The following is a 16,627-nucleotide window of genomic DNA, read 5'->3' as shown; positions in this document are numbered from 1 at the left end:
TTTTAAATTTCAGTTTAGTTTGCTTTTGTCTCTCATTTGTTATCACTCTGTCTTTGTTGTATTTGTATTCATTGTTATAACGGTGAAGTATTACTGCTGTCTCATTTCCTTTTGTCAACTTATAATGCAGAAGATATATATCAGTGAGAGACAGAAGAATGTAACTGTGGAAAAGTGTCAATGTTGTTAAAAATAAATAAAAACTAAATTCAAAAAAGAAATTCTCAGAATTCTTTGAGTCTACTTAAGCAATCCAATAGCAATTCTTTCTTTCTTTTATTAAAAACTATAGAATTTTCATTGCTTTAATTGGGACTTTAAAGCCTTCGACATTCCAAGAGGAAGTCAAGACAGAATTATTGAACATTACAAATTGTATAACATTGAGCACTGTAATTTCATTATTTCCCAATTAATTATTTCCACTAGAACATCACGAACTGCAGTCTGCTGTAGTGGCTTTCCTTGAATTTGCTACTGCAATGTAATATTTGCTTGCTTGTTTTATCACTTTAATTATATGAAGCACTTTGAATTTCTTTGATGTGGAAATGTGCCATACAAATAAAACTGCCTTGCCTGTAGGCATTACGGCTCCAATAGTACATTGAATAAATACATAAATGACTTGCCATAATCAGAGAAACTTTAGGTCGTGCGTGGATAAATAAATCAGTCACAGCCTGTCCAAAACACAAAGCATAACCGATAACGCATTCGTCACTATTTTGTAAATTGTGCAATCGGATGAATTACAGATGTTTTCCATGTCTTCCTTCTTTTACATTCAGGACTTTGAGTTAAAACTGATCATCTCCTGACATGTTGTTGATCCTTTTCTCAATCCTCAAGCTTGTAAGTTATCTGTATATTAAAAAGTAACCTGGAGAGAAGCTTCCAGGCGAATAAACCTGTGTAGTGATATCAAGTTCATCAACTCGCTGTAGTATTACTACAGCTGGCCTTATGCCGGTACAGACAGCAGAGCTCCTTCACGTGGATTTACATCCAATTTCTCAAACAGCGCAGAACTTTAGTAACTACAAGCCAATGACGTGAGAAAGAAACACATGTTGTTCATTTCTAGTTGCTGCTCACTATTAGTGGTAAAGTAAAATAGTAAGTAAAATCAAATTTCTATTCTGTTCTATTCTAAAGGCTGGCTTGTAAAGCCTTGTATCCTAGCAACTTAAGCAACATGGCCAGAAAACAATAAGTCAGCAACACTAGACCCCGCGTGACTGTTTTCATATCTGTCTCCTTGAAGCATTCCTGCGAGAAAGATCGAATGCCACGACTGTAACATCTGAGGAACACGTGCCTGGAGCCGTGCCCCCTCCCTGCTGGGCTCGGTGAGGATGGCAGAAAACATGGTAGGAGGTATCCTGTTGCCATGTCAACAGAAAGCATGCTCTTTCGTGGACCAGCCTGCAGTTGCCTTGGAGACCAAGTGAAGTCTGTTGCAGTGCAACGTTTGTTTGCTTTCAGTCAATATTCTTGACTAATTTTGCAAAGTGCACATGCGAAGTAGCAACATTTCACTTGTCGGGTTCCTGACATACAAGGAACCTCTTTGTCCAAAGATCTTAAACGGATAAAGAGGCATGGTTTGAGAGTCCAGAGTGACCGATTGCTCAGCTTGGACGGCCAGCCAGCAGAATCCTGCAGGTGCTAAACTTCTTCCATTTAACAATGATGGAGGCCGCTGAGAAATTGGGACATTCAAAGCAGACGAAACAGTCGGGATGGTCTTGTGCCTCAAGGCAGTCCTGACTCAGAGGTCTACAGACATTTCCTTAGATTCCATGCTTGATGTTTGACCTCTGACCTACACTGTCAGCTGTGGGATCTTATATGCACAGGTATCTGCCTTTCCAAATCAAGTCTACTCATACTGAATTTACCACAAGTGGACTAGATTTAAGCTGGGTTAGGGTCATGGATGATCAGTGGAGACAACTCAACATGGAGCTTCATGTCAATACTGTGAATACTTACATAAATGGGATTGTAAGTATTCACATACAACGAATACGAAATTTCGTTCTGTATACACCCTGTGCATGCAAAAGTCTAAGTCTAAGAATACGTGAATATTCATTCACTTATATGAATATTTAAGTTTTCTATTTTGAGTACAATTATTATGAGTAAATCCTTTACAGTATAGAATTTTGAGGAAAGCCATAAATTTAATACTATATCACTAAAGGCTGTAACATAACAAAATGTGCAAAACGTGAAGTGTGGTGATTTCTTTCCAGATGCACTGTAACCAGTGATCAAGCCAAGTCAGCTACAATCCAAAAACAATGATTTTCCTTGTATTCTATGAATTTACTCAACATGTTGCAACACGTCCACTACTAAGGCTTGTGTTGTACTTTGATTGACAAAGGTCATGAAAGGATCGAAACTCTCAAAAACAAGATTTGTTAAAAACTGCTAGGTTGAAGTTACTTGATCGAAGGAACTTCCCACACGATCCTTCCTCCCATGGAGGTCAATGACCTTTAGAAATGATGCTGTCTGGGTGTTCCCAAGTTCCTGATTGGTCCTCTCATATAATCAATCAATCAGTCCGTCCGTTCTCTCTGCTTATCCAGAGTTGGGGCACATTTAGCAGCTAGTGCATGAGATTAATTGACAGCGCTAAGACACTCCTATTGTCTCTGATTGGTTGATTTTGGTTGGGACGACTCGGGAGCGGTGCATTTCTTCAGCAGCACAGGCAGGAGGTGGAGGAGACTCATTTCACAGATGATTTGTCTCATAGCATACTGTCGTAACCTGGTGACAGTTTTAACAAATACGTAAGAAAAGATATATATATATATGTATATATATATATATATATATATACAAATTAAGGCTACATTCTGCACCTTTAAGTCCCTTGAATAGGCTTTTATAGTGGCGCGATGAAAATCACATCATTTTGTTCTCTGCCTCATGCAGTCCATCCCTTCTTGTTGCAATGCTCTTGGCGTACGTAAGGTGTGTGTTGTTGCGCTTATTGCTTCGCTTTCTTAAACATCATTTAACAAAAACATTGAAGAATGAAACAACCCGAGTGTAAATCCCTCAACAAAACTGGTCCAGAATGGACCAGTTTCAGCTCGAAGTCTTCCAGTCTTCAGAGTTTTTGCCTCTCCGCGTTTACCCTGTGAATCTGGATTGGATTGGCAGTTTGGATTTTAACTTAGCTGGGCTGTTTTCTTTTGGCTCTTTCATAGATCAAATTTGTTTCATAAAAGGCTGAAGTAAAGCTGCTTCAAAAAAACAAAAAAACACACATTTTATAATCTGTTTACAAATGATCAATACAGTAAGCTTGCTCCGCAATCATCCTTACTCACTAAACTAGCAGCAGATTAACAAATAAGAATGCCAGCGCAAATAAATTCATTTAAACAAAAGCCAGCTCTTTGAGCGTGTGCAAAGTTAACCTCTAAACCCCCTACACAACAAAGAAAAAACAACAACAACAACAACAAAAAATCCCATAAGAGGGATTGTGGTTGGAGGTAGATCATTTTAACGCTTTAACGCATCCATTTGTTCTCTGTCAGAAAGGATGAGAACTGCACGTGTGCAGCCACATCAACACGAGCTGCACTTTCACTCCTCTGTCTGTGTCGGTGTGTGAGATTCTGCGCGTGGGTGGAAGTCAGTGGGTGGGAGAGTGAGCATGCGAGGCAGAGAGAAGTCAGGTGCTGCCTCAAACTGCTGATGGTAAAAGTCAGCCTCCGAAAGGGTAAGTTGGCTTTTGTTGCAGCACTTCCTCCGCCAGCAGCTCCCGCTTTCATTTCACTGCAAACACTTTTGTTTTAGTGAGCCTGGCGCTCCAGCTGATCTCTTAGTGCAATCTCTGACTTCAACTTATCCTCCGGAAGTCTTTGTTTGACAGCCAGCACACCCACCCAGGACTCTCCTCCTTTCTGCCATACCAGCTTGCATCTTCTCCATCTCTCTCGCTCTCATTTGCATGTCTTCCGCTTCCTCATCACAAGAAACGGTTCTTCTCACAGAGCTGAGAGAAGATGAGATTGGAGAGGAACGTGAAGCAAGCGGCTGCAGTCAGAATGAGGCTGTGTAGAGGGCTCTGTCACCAGTCAGGGCGGTGAGTGAACTCTACCTAAATGTTTCCTGCACTTCCTTTTTTCTTTCTGTTCTCTTCTGAGTTATCACTCACAGTTAGGCACTACGTGTACTGTTGTTTGCTTTTGTTTTATTCCTGCTCGCGCTGCCTGACAGCAGCATAGATGGGCTTTCTTCCATTCTTTCTTTGTGTCCTTCCTAATTTTATTCGTTTCAGCGGATTAAAAAGTCCATATTTTTACTTTCATTTGACAAATGCTGGCTAATGTTTGACTGAACTGCCAGAGCGGAGGAGAGTGTGAGCTGATTGTAAAATAATTCCACAAAAGAAAACCAAGATTCAAAGTCACTGTAGAGGTGGAAGCAAAGCAAAACAAAACAAAATCTTGTTTCGCTTCGCTTCTGTTCTGCTACGGCACTTTAAACAATACGAGGTGATTTACATGGTGATAAGGAAGTGAAAGCACATTCGGCTCCACATCTGCGTACTGTGACTAATGACAGAAAGAGAAGTCTATGCACACAGGGCTTTTTGTTCAATGTGATCAGAAGCAAACTTCCCTCTGTACACAACACCACACAAGTCTCCATGCAGTGTGGGCGTGCTCATGCTTCACAGCCAACAAAAGGCTGAGCTCCATGCCAACTGTACCGCTGTGGGTTTTTAAAACCCGCCACACTGTAACAGAAAGAAATGTCACTCGCTCCTCCTAATATGCCCTTTGATACTTCCCATGTGGGAGACGTGTACGCTTTGATAAGATCAGAAACGCATCAGCCAGTCTGCAGACTGGAGCAGGCAGCTAATGTTAGCAGCTAATGTTTTGATTAAGGTTTCTTAATGTCCGAGAGAGTATTGGGTTGTTCCACATGCCCACCTTCAATATGTTTACTTCATGTTTGCCTCTCTCTTCTCAACTTGTCTCTCATTGGATTCCCTCCCATCTGCACTTAGAGACCCAACATGCCTGCGCTCCCCTCTGCAATCATGGTTACTATTACTCATCACCAGAGTGATGTAATTAGCAAATGGATGTACTTTTGCTTGGGGTGCTGCAGGATGGTTGGACATGTGTGGCAAACATCCTAGATTTGATCAAAATGTGAAATGAAGACTGGCTTTGCCGTCTGCCCCGAACGATTCTGCGTATTTGTCTTCATTAGCTGCTTTATCACATTGCACTGCTGCTGTCTTCACTTTGAGACTTAAAGCAGTCTGCTTGAGTAAACTCACCAGCCCTTTTGAGCAAAGGCAAAGAAAAGGACTAAAAAACAAATGTCCTTATCTTTCAGGTAATTAGAGACCCGACGCTGGTACATCACGACAGCTGCAGCGTTGCCATGGAGACCGGAAAGCCGACACTGTCGAGTGTTCCGGTGCACACCGGCTCTGTCAGAGCACAGGCAGAGAAAAGGATGGACATCCAGGCACCTCTAACGGCTGTTTACATCCAGACAGTTCCTGCCGTGCCGATGCAGCCTTTCCCTCAACCTCCTGCAGACGCGCGAGAGGCAAATGCACTCCATCTGGCCATGCCACCTCTCTACTCTAAGGAGACGCTTCCCTTCCTGACTCTGCATCTCGCCGGTGGACTGCAGCCTCAACTGGGACTGAGCACAGCTGCTGCTGCTGCTGCTCCAGCTCCAGCTCCAGCTCCAGTTCCAACTCCGACTCCAACTCCTGCAGCCAAACCCAAGTCTGCAGGCAAACATGTGTGTCCTCACTGCGGACGTGACTGCATGAAGCCCAGTGTCCTGGAGAAGCACCTCCGCTGCCACACCGGGGAGCGACCTTACCCCTGCACCACCTGTGGAGTGTCTTTCAAGACTCAGAGCAACCTCTACAAACACAGACGGACTCAGGCACATGCCCGACAATCATCCGAGTCAGAGCAGAGCAACCTGAGCAGCCTGGACAGCATGTCCAGCTCGAGAGAGACTTGTTCTTCCAGTCTGTCGCTTGATGAGCAATGCGAAGACTTGGGAAGCGAGGAGAAGCATACTACGCTGAGTGCTACTGAGAGCCCGACTCCTGCTGTTCGGATTCAAAGTTCCAAACAGAGCGAGACAAGCCCAACGGTTCCCAGAGCAGAAACAAATGGGAGTGACAAACTGACAGTTTCGGGGGATAAACAGAAGGCAGAAAATACAAAAGAGTCTTTGACCATCAGTCGGCATCTCCAGCTTCAGAGGCAGGAAGCCACCCTGTTCTCCAAACAGTGGGAGAGATCTGTGTCCAGAGGGAAATCACAGAGTCATGAGAGTACAGACTCTGGCTTCAGCGAGAGCAGCGACCACTACCCAAGTCCCAGCAGTGTCTTACCTGAACACTGTGTGGATTCCCTCTCTAAACCTACCAGGGAGCATCTTGAAGAAACCCAGAACACATATTTATGTTCAGAACAAGGCCATGGCGGACGAGACGAAAAGGACGCAGCAAGAGAGCAGGTGCATAAGAGGCTAGAGGAACGGATATCCAAGCTGATTTCAGATAACTCGGCTGTTGTGGAGGACAAGCACCTTGAAAATGTAAGGCCAAGAAAGACTGTTTTGTCAAAGCAGGGCAGCATTGACCTTCCCATGCCATACACCTACAAGGACTCCTTCCACTTTGACATAAAGATAAACCCGGCCCAGAATACTGGGATGCAGAGACACACCAAGTCCGGTTTATTCAACTCCGTGCCCACTCAGTGCTCCTCTACCACAGAGCATGCCCCTTTAACGCGCAGCAGTTCACTCCCTTTCAGCGTTACCCTTCTGCAGCCCGACAGAAGCAGCCCAACCTCCTCCAGTCAAAGTGATTATGCAACAGACATCGGCAGGGGAAGCTCTGGCCAGATCAACCCAACAGGTTTATTGAAGAAGCCTGTGAACCAGCATTCGTCTTCTCACCGCCCACTAGTTCGGCAGACAGCCGTAGACTGCAACCACACAACAGACAGCCTCCTCACAACTTCATCTGTGGAGGAGGCATGCACCGGCAGTCTCAGCTGCGACAGGGATGCCAGTGACATTATTGGAGAGCCAGGCAGCAGAAAGTTCCGGAGGAAGAAAGCACAGAAGTTTGCTTACAACAAGTGGTACATGTATGGGGGTGGAACATTTAAAAAGCTCTATGATTCTGACAAAAGTGGTGATTCCACTGCTCTCAAAGGCAGGAAATGTTTGACAAACCTGGTTCATGAGGCAGCTCAGGGTGTACAGAAAAGGGTCTCCATGCTTCAAAAAGAAACAGTAACAAGATCGGGCTCAACGGTAAACTTCTCAACCAGCAGTGCAACAGCAGGCCATCTCTCGGCCAATCTCTCCCTTGTCTCTTCTGTGGATCTAAATGTAGAAAGATGTCGCCTTCATTCAACAAATGGTTCTGCTAAGGCTCCACTTACGAGACACTTGTCTCTGTCAGTATTGCCTTCATCTGCCACCAGATCCGTGCCTGTCCACAAAACAGAGTGTTTCAATCGAACAGAGGCGGGGAGATTAGGAGATGTTCCAAAGCATTCTGACTCCACGACAGAGCTTTGTGAAGCCCACGTTCCATCTGACAGGAAGAAGCAGAAAACTGGTGAAAAAATCATTTCCCCTCTGGAGATGGAGATTGCGCCAAACACACTGACACAACACCCTGTGTCTGTCACTGTGAGCACACCTACACAGGGTACAGATCTTACTTATGTCCAAGCTAAAGAAATCCCAAATTCTCCTGGGCTCAAAGGAACCCTCTTTTTGCCATGCTTACTCAATGCAAATGTTTCCCAGATTAGCACTTCGGCAACTACTTCAGTCTCTGTTGCTTCAAAGAGCAGCTTCCTCCCCAAGTATCAGTTGAAGTTACCCAACGCCCATGAACCTGGTTCTGTGTCCTTACCGCAAGCTCAAAGTAAACCAAAGGGAACAGATGACTGTAGTCCCAGTCCCAGCGACCAAACCTTAGTGACGTCTTATGAAAACATATCTAAAAACACCTTACCATCCATGCAAACACAAGACCACCTTGCCTTCTCTCGCACAGTTACAAGTATATGTCAGGTTAAAACTTCACAACACACCCATAGTTTGTCTTCTAATGTGGCTGTCATGCAAAGGCAGCTTGCAGCGACCACAATAACCACAAGCTGCTTTCAAGATTATTCGAGTGGATTATGCAGCGCTTTGTTGCATTGTTCGAAAACTGCAACCGATTCTATGCATACACATTTACCAAGACCTCTTGCAACTGCAGCTCCTAGTGTGTCTTTGCCCACAGGAAATAATCAGACATCTGCTGCCACCATCACAGGCCTTTCGCATCATCTGTCTAACCACAGCTCTAACACTTTGGGAGACAGGCAATTGTCAACAGCATCAATCCTGGCAAACCCCACAAACAAAGCAAATGTTGACTCTAATGCCTCAGTTGTACGTTGTCGCATTGTGCCATTGGACCAGCAAGCTCAAAATGTTTTTCATGTTCACACAGCAGACCTCCAGATCTGTCTTCAAATCATATCAGATGAGCAGATGGCTCTTATTGCACCCCAAATTGAACGTCAGTCTGGCCCTAGTCTGTCACAGTTACGTGAAATTGAAGTCGTGACCCCAGAAGGTGCCCCGAGTAAGAGTCAAACTTTTGACTCAATGAAAATGAGCAATGCCACAGAAGTAGAACAACAACCAAAAGATCTAAAGGAGGGTGTCAGACAGGAGCATTTATCTAGACTTAACTCTGAGAGAGCATCACCTCCACAATCTGTGCAGCTGGTGAAAGAAAAAACTGAACACAGTGCTGCCTACAGAGCTGCATCATCCACCAAATCTTTCCCTCCTCAACCACCATCCCGGCACTTGCACAATAGTGGCCATTTAATCACAGTCACACAGACCCGAAATTCTGTAGGCAGTATTATGGCAACCTCTGCTTCAGTCAAAGGTGAAAACTCAGGAGGAAGCCACACTTCAGAGGCTAAACAAGTTCTCTTTCCAAACACTTGTGCCGAGGAGAAATTTTTATCCACCAAGAGGGTGAACCAAATTGGAATGGCCCCACAAATGCTTACAGGTCAACAGAAAATCTGTGAGAGATCATTTTCCACCAGTCCAGCAAATCAGAGCAGCATGAAAATCGAACCTCTGGACAAAAGCCAACAGAAAGCGAAACATCCAGGAGCCTCGTGTAACGCAAATGTATTGAACAGTCAGGGTGGAGCTTTGGCGTGCAAAATCAGTAGGACAGAGAGTGGAGAGTTTCTCAAACAAGCCAAAAGCGACGCAGGCATTGATGCATCCGTCTCTCAACTTTCCAACAGTAACCCCAATGTGGTAAGACAGCTCAACCCACAAGCATTTGTCTTTCACAGTCATCAAATAGAACCTGCAAAATCCACGAGTCAGAGTTCACTCAAACATGCAAACTTGCATCTGAGCAGAGTGGAACTTTCTGACAATTCCTCTTCTTCGATGGAATATTGTCCTCAGGAAATACAGAATGCAATGAGAAGAGAACATTCAGAAAAATCTCCCGGTCAGTTTAACTTACAGCCCGCTTCTGTTGACATGAAAAGACCCGGAGACATTACAAGCTTCCAGAGCTCCACCACAGGTATGAATTACAGCTTAATTATGTTAAGCATCAGAGTGTTATGTCTTAAATAATTCAGGAATATGCTATTGAAATATTTTTATATTCAAGTGCATTGATAACTACAGCAGAGCAAACAACTTACTGCAAGTATGTATGTGTCCGTCACTTGCCATTACATACACAGAGTTTGAAGATAATTAGCCCACGTTCACACTGCAGCCTGAAGTGACCCAAATCCGACTTCTTATGAAATCTGATTTTTTTTTTTTTCGCGTGGTCATTCACACTTCCAAATACAAGTCCATACAAGTTCAAACATGCGACTTGTATGTGATCTCCTGTGTGAACTGCAAAAGTTGCCCCGCATGCGCAGTAGAGGGTGCAATAACGTCACACGCAGAGAGCGCGTGACCTTATTGCACATAAAAGACATAAAGAGACATAAAAAAGAAGAAGTGTTTGCGAATGTGAACGTATCTTACGATTTTAAAGTTGGAAGACCGGAAACAGCACATTAACAACTTGATCCTCATCCACCATGGTGGTTGTTTTTCTTCCGACTTGAGCGCGTATCAGGGAGCAGAATAGTCGCGTGACGTCTGTCCAGTATCAATGGCGTTCAGGTCAGAGGAATGCGACCAGGCCGCTGTAGACTCAGGTCACATTTGAAAAGATCATAGGTGTCGGATTCAGGACAGGTAGTCTGGGTCAAATTTGAAAAAAAAAAATAAATTAATTAAAAAAAACTATCTGTGTTGCTCAAATTGTCATGAAAAGATCAGACACATGTCGCATTAAGTTAGAAAATGAATCGAGTTTTGGTCATTTCAGGCTGCAGTGTGAACGTAGCCTTCCTCTCCAAATGATCCGAATTCTGATTAAAGAAGCAGAGCGTTTGAAAAGAAGCCTAATTTTTCTGTTGAATATATGGGAGCAGAAATTTAAAAAGGCTTACGTTACCTGAAATATTGGTTACAGTAAAAATAAATAAAAGCGTTTAATAGGAGACACGGGTGTGTATCAGGTAAAAGTTACGAATGCATGCAGTGTTAAAATGATGACCTCCATCTAGATTTTGCTCACATGGTGCATCTGTTTAGTAAAAATGAGTAAAGAAACATATTTGATGAGCAAAATAATCAGGGACAGGTCAAAGGAAAATGTCTTCAGTCAACAATCTCCTCCATCATGGTGGATTTGGCCGAGTCTGGGGAATTTTCTGCCATTGCTTTATTTAATATCTGTAAACCTGGTGTCCAGCAGTACGCAAACAGCACAAGAGTACTGTATATTATTACCACACTGATGATTTCAGTTCCTGAAAAATTTTTAGGTAGACGACCCATTCAAACACAAGGTGGCAGCACAATCTAATGACTTTTCCTGGCTCCCGAATCCCAGGAACTAGAAAAATCATGTCGTTTTATTTATTCATTTTTTTACTCAAACATTAAGATGTTTGTCAGGAATTCTGAATGCAGGCGGAAACAATCAAAAGCAGCTTTTGCTTGCTATTTTTGCTATTTTAATTAAAAGACGGTGGATTGCTGCCGGGATCCCCAGGGCTAACACTCTGTTTCTTATATTTCATCACAGAATATAGGAGTTTGTTTTTGTCTTCCCAGGCCCCAGTAATTGCTGAAGTTCCCACATTTCTCTTGTAGGCAGGACGTTACAAAACAATGTCAAGGGTAGACGACCTTTCAGATAGGCCTGTCGCAATCAACAATAAATCTATAAATTGATTAATCGCATGATAAATTAAAACAAGCAAAATAATTTCTATTTGCATGATTTATCATTTTTCTTTCTCTTTTCCTCCCAAAAGCTGGATGACAAAAGTCTTCAGTTTGGTGATTTGGTCTAAAATAGACCATTTTTCTGAAGGACAATTTTGTTTACAGAGTCTTTATAATTCATTGTATTTGTTGTTTCTGTTGTTCTTTATTATTATTGTTATTATTATTATTATTATTATTTATTTTGGATATTTAACATGTCTTCCAGTTCCAGTGTTAAATGTTCATTAGACTTTAAAGCTTTTTGTTATCTGAGGAACCTACAAAATGCATAGAAGCAAATTCTCAATTAATTACTTTGCATTTCTAATGTACAGGGATCATAAAACGGTGTCTTGTTTTGGGTTTGCATGAGGTCATGAGGTTGTGTATGTGTGCGGTTTAAAGTCTGGCATGTGTGCAAAGGCGGCCCAGTGCTCAGAGCACCAACTCTGTGTTGCGAATAGTCGTCCCTACGCGCAGGACAATACCCGGTTACAGCAATCTGACCTTCTGCAGAACTAAATCAGCGTTGTGACCCCTATCGACTGTTGTCAATTACTGCTGGACCTGGAATCGTTTGAACATCATCGCTGTCTGAAAGAGTCTCGACGTCCAGTTTCTTTGATTGCGCTGTCTTTATTCGACTCTCGTTGTCTTCAGTTTCCTGTGGTGCATTCTGTGTCTGGTGCCCTCCACTGTCTGTCTTGATAGCCACTAACACTATTACTCTACTCAGGACCACGTGTCAAACTCGAGGACCGCGGGCCAAGACCAGCCCGTCATAACCACTTTCGGGGCTCAAAAGGCCACATAAATACAAGTTCGAGATAACTGTTGTGTGCTTAAACATTATTTTATTAGTCAAATTAAGTTAGTTTTTATTTACACAAGGCCAAATGACATAAATGTGTAAAGATATTAAATTTTACTTATCAAGAATTACAAATTGAATCCAGAGAAAACTGCAGCTTAACAACTTATTAAGTAGTTTTTACCTGTATATTCTGCCACAACTGGCCCCATAAGAACATTTACGATCTAGATGTGGCCTAAAATTAAAATGAGTTTGACTCTCTCTAATGTCCATTCTAGATATAATTGGGCTCTATAAAAGGAATCAAGTAAATATTCCTTCTGGTCTGCATATAGAGCATATTACATTTATATTGCAAATGGTTGGGCCAAAATTCATCGTTTTTTCCTTCAAAGAATACATCTAGTATGCTTACGATTAAACCTGGCTCCTGCATTTTGATCCAGAAAGTTTGTCACAGCGAGCAACTATGACCGAACGAGCCGATTTAGTTTTCATAGTGTTGTGAATCCTGATCCCCACCTGAAGCCTTCAATCAGTAAAACTTAAGCCTTAAAAAATCAAAAACAAAAAAAAGCAACTTCTTTGTGTCTGTTTTTGTTGCCTGAGGGATCACGGACGGAGCACAGACGGATCTGGACTCACAGGAGCCCGGCGAGACACCTGTGCAGCCAGACAGCACGGACTGGAGACCAAAGCAGAACCAGGGGGAGCCAGAGAGAAAACAGCAACGCCTGGGAGAGCAGGGCAACGACGGGCTGACAAAATCTGACAAAGGACCAGAGTCTGACAGCAGACATGTGGCTGTAGCAGACATGAGCAGGCGTAAGGTGAGAAGGAAAATCACTGCTTATGTGTTGAATGTAAACTGTATGTCCTACTTTATTATTATTATTATTATTATTATTATTATTATTTCGGTGCCTGAATCAAACATAAACACACACTCTTAGAAGAAATCTAGACAACGTTTGTGTACGAAATGTACTAATTGCTTAGAGTGTAAAGGTCAAAAGGTCAACCAGCTCCCCCACTTTTACTTAATCAAAGTGACCTTTTAATTTTCATTAATATCTTCAAAGCCAAGCCAAAGCCGCACAAAACAAAAAATGTTTGCTGCATAAACCAGCGCAGACGTAATCGAGTTGATCGACACCAATTTTATCCGATTTGAAGAAGGTGTGGGGTGGGGAGGGGGTGTTGACCTTTCATGACCTCTGGAAACATTCCTTAATATATTTAAAGTGATAGCGGCACAAACAAAAAAAATTGCTGCACAAATGTTTGACAACAATTTTTGCCTGATTTGAAGCAGGTAGGGGGCAACTTCACTCAGGTATTAAGTGGTTATGTATTCAAAAAGTGTATGAATGCTTCCCCTCCTCTCCACCCCTTTTGGTTCCACTGTAAAATTTAAAATACAAAATTTGAAAAAAAAAAAAACAAGTTTCTAAGATGACTTATTCCAGTTTGGAATTCTTCCAGTGGATTTTATTGTTTTAATTACAGCTTCAGCTCAAGTCGTCCACAAATCATTCACATATTTAGAATGCTGCTGTCTGAGGACGGTGTGGGAGCAGACGTCTTCTTATGACAGTGTTGCAGCACAACAGACACATGACCCTGCCCGTGTGTCAAAACAGTGTAGAAAGTAGTAAAATGAATTACACAAGACGACTCTTTAGTAAACAGTTTAGTCGCAGAACCACACACAGGGGCAAATTGATTTATGCCACTTGGAGGCATCCAGTAATTCCTTATATCAATAATACGGGGAGGCAGCTGGCAACTGAACCAGGATATCAAAATTCTTGAGATTGCTTTACAAACTTCAAGTTAAAAAAAAATAACACACGTTGGAAGAAAAGCGCTTCTACAATTTAATTTAATTCTCTTTTAGGTTATTTCTATAAATCTTCTTCATAAAGAGCATAGCGGACGACTGACCTGGGGGCCTGTGATCACTTTGGGTGGATGGTTGTTTTGTCTAAATATTCCAGAAAAGGTCACCAGATCTTGTTATAGCCTACATCCGGCCAGAACCTGCAAGAGACTATGTAATATTTTGAAGTTTCACGTGTGTCAAGACCTCCTTGAGCCAGCGAAGGCTTGGAAGAGGTCGAGCACTTTTCCATTTGAATAGGCTGATGTGTCTCTAAGAGGGCTGTGAAGCCAAATATGCATCAATTTGCTGTTGATGCATATTTGGCAGTTTAAGTGGGGAAGTATTGAATAAAACGAAACAAGGATCGGGAATAAAGTCACCTTTCACCACCGTTGTGAGAGTGTCAAATATTTGGCTCTAGACATCTCAGTGACGGCTGGATACACTTTCATCAGCAAAGCACTGGAGCGGTATACTGTGGAAAGAACCTTGATTGTGATAAAATTGAGTCTTGTATACATGGAGGAAATTTGAACCAATTTAAGAATTAACTCCCACTGACTGTCTGGGATCTACTTGCTCTTCAAGGTCCGTTTAAGATAAACAATCGGAGCTGTGTCAGGGGAGTCGATGAAACAAAGCTGTAGTGTTTACGAAACTGAGTTCAAATGTTTAAGGAATTGGTGACCGCAGGGTTCGATGAAATGTTCTGGCTCTTGAAGGGAAGTGGTGCCATGACGGGAGATTTTATGGAGAGACCTTTACGCTTTTCTTTATGAACATCTCAAAAGACACATGTGGATTCTCAGACGTGGGGTAACAATGGAGCAGCAACACAAAGAGCAAACTTATTTACACACAGATATGTTTGTGAAAAGGAAAAATGTCCTCGGTTCATTGGTATTTTTGAGATACGCCATAAAGTCAAGGAGGTAGCATAACGAAGGAACCATTATCAACAATTGACTAGTGGACCAAAGAAATAAGACCAAGAGGCTGTTTAACTGTTTCATTCCCAATATTATGATGGTGTTGGGGTCTCTTAAGGTTTTGTATGGTCCACAGTTTTGAGTAAGAAGGACCAGGGTTCTCGCTGTAGGAGCTGTTCAGTGATGAGGATCTGCGGAGGGATAAGGAATAGTTAAATTCACTTAGAAACTTTACTTGGAAAGTTAATTTTAAATTACTCGGACGGGGCCAGTACTTAGTGCTTAGGATCTGGTGACAAGTTGCGGTAGAGTCGGGGTCTTCCTGAAGGTTTCAACTGCACACCTCACTGCTGCAATTACTGGGGAAAAGATGCTGTCTCGGCACCCTATGGTGTTCTTGTTAGAGGCTAATTCCTTTCTATTCTTCTATTCCAGGGAGAAGAAACAAACCTTCATATGGATACCTCTAAAATCTCCTGTCTGTCAGAACAACATTTCAAGTCTCTTTCCCAGAAGAACTCCTGTATGTCCGAGTGCCCTCAACCCAACCTTCGTCAAGCCCCAAACACCTCACATAACTCTGACACTCCCGCCAACAGCATTCATTCCAGCCTTTTGAACTCTTCGCCACTGGAAATCAACCATCTCTCTTCGCCACAGAAGACCTGGGACAGAGGCATCATCCTCTACAACCAGCAAATGCAGGTCTCGTGTGAATCAAATCTGAGCCAGGATGCTCCAATTCCAATTTCCACATCAGAAACACAGAGTGTCTTTTTATGTGCTGAGCCCAGCCTGCAGTCATTCTCAAGTCAAGATCAAACAAAAGGCGCCATCGGTTTTTCAGCTCAGCAAGGCTGTATTGCCACCAGTAACTACAGCTGTGATGTTTTCACTGTAGAGAGTAAAAACAACTCTTGCGTCTTACCAGATTTTAGAACATTGTCCTCTACGTACTTCAGCCAAGTTCCCAAAGAGTGCAGAGGTACTGGTGAGACGACCGAGGACATCCAAATGCTGCCAGACAACCAGATCACTGAATCTCCATCTCAGCCGTTTTTGCTTCTGGAACCTGAAAAGAAGCAGGGCGCCATGGACTCACTGAATGACTTCATCAGTCAGAGCTCTAACGCCGGGAGGCCTGACATTACCAGCAAATACCAGTCCGTCTTCATGATCGGGTCCTTTCACGGCTACCAGTCTTCAGACTGTCTGCCCAGTGGAGTAAGACCCGTTCCAAGCTTTCAAGACAACACAGAAGATAACAGCAGCAGTGACGACGAAGGAAAGCTCATCATTGAGCTCTAGTAAAACATGACAAAAACTTATTTTACAGACAATTTTTTTGCTGCTGTGTATATTTTTATGAGGCAAAGTACTCAGGAAGGAAAAATAAGAACAGTGGATGATTTAATTCAGTGGCAAAAGAAACAGTACTGCACATATGGATTTGTTTTATATGGCTTTTGTATAGGTGCAAATATTTTGTATGACTGTAAAAGTAATCTTGTTGTAATACTGCAAAGAGTAAATTAAGCTGCGATTCCAAACATA

The 16,627-nt window shown here is 42.7% G+C and overlaps 1 protein-coding gene across 1 annotated transcript; it reads left to right on the top strand.

The window, feature by feature from the left end:
* The first annotated feature begins 3,730 nt into the window (after positions 1-3,730).
* On the top strand, positions 3,731-16,627 carry LOC111605864. The gene is made up of 5 exons (XM_023325210.1): positions 3,731-3,757; positions 4,032-4,123; positions 5,395-9,682; positions 12,869-13,089; positions 15,509-16,627. The coding sequence occupies exons 3-5, from the start codon at positions 5,443-5,445 to the stop codon at positions 16,379-16,381; spliced, it is 5,334 nt and encodes a 1,777-aa protein (XP_023180978.1). The 5' UTR covers positions 3,731-3,757; positions 4,032-4,123; positions 5,395-5,442; the 3' UTR covers positions 16,382-16,627.

This window comes from Xiphophorus maculatus, chromosome 20 (genome assembly GCF_002775205.1).
Source record: "Xiphophorus maculatus strain JP 163 A chromosome 20, X_maculatus-5.0-male, whole genome shotgun sequence".
Lineage (NCBI taxonomy): Eukaryota > Metazoa > Chordata > Actinopteri > Cyprinodontiformes > Poeciliidae > Xiphophorus > Xiphophorus maculatus.
Note: the sequence above shows the minus strand (reverse complement) of the source record. Positions and strands in the feature narration are given on the sequence as shown.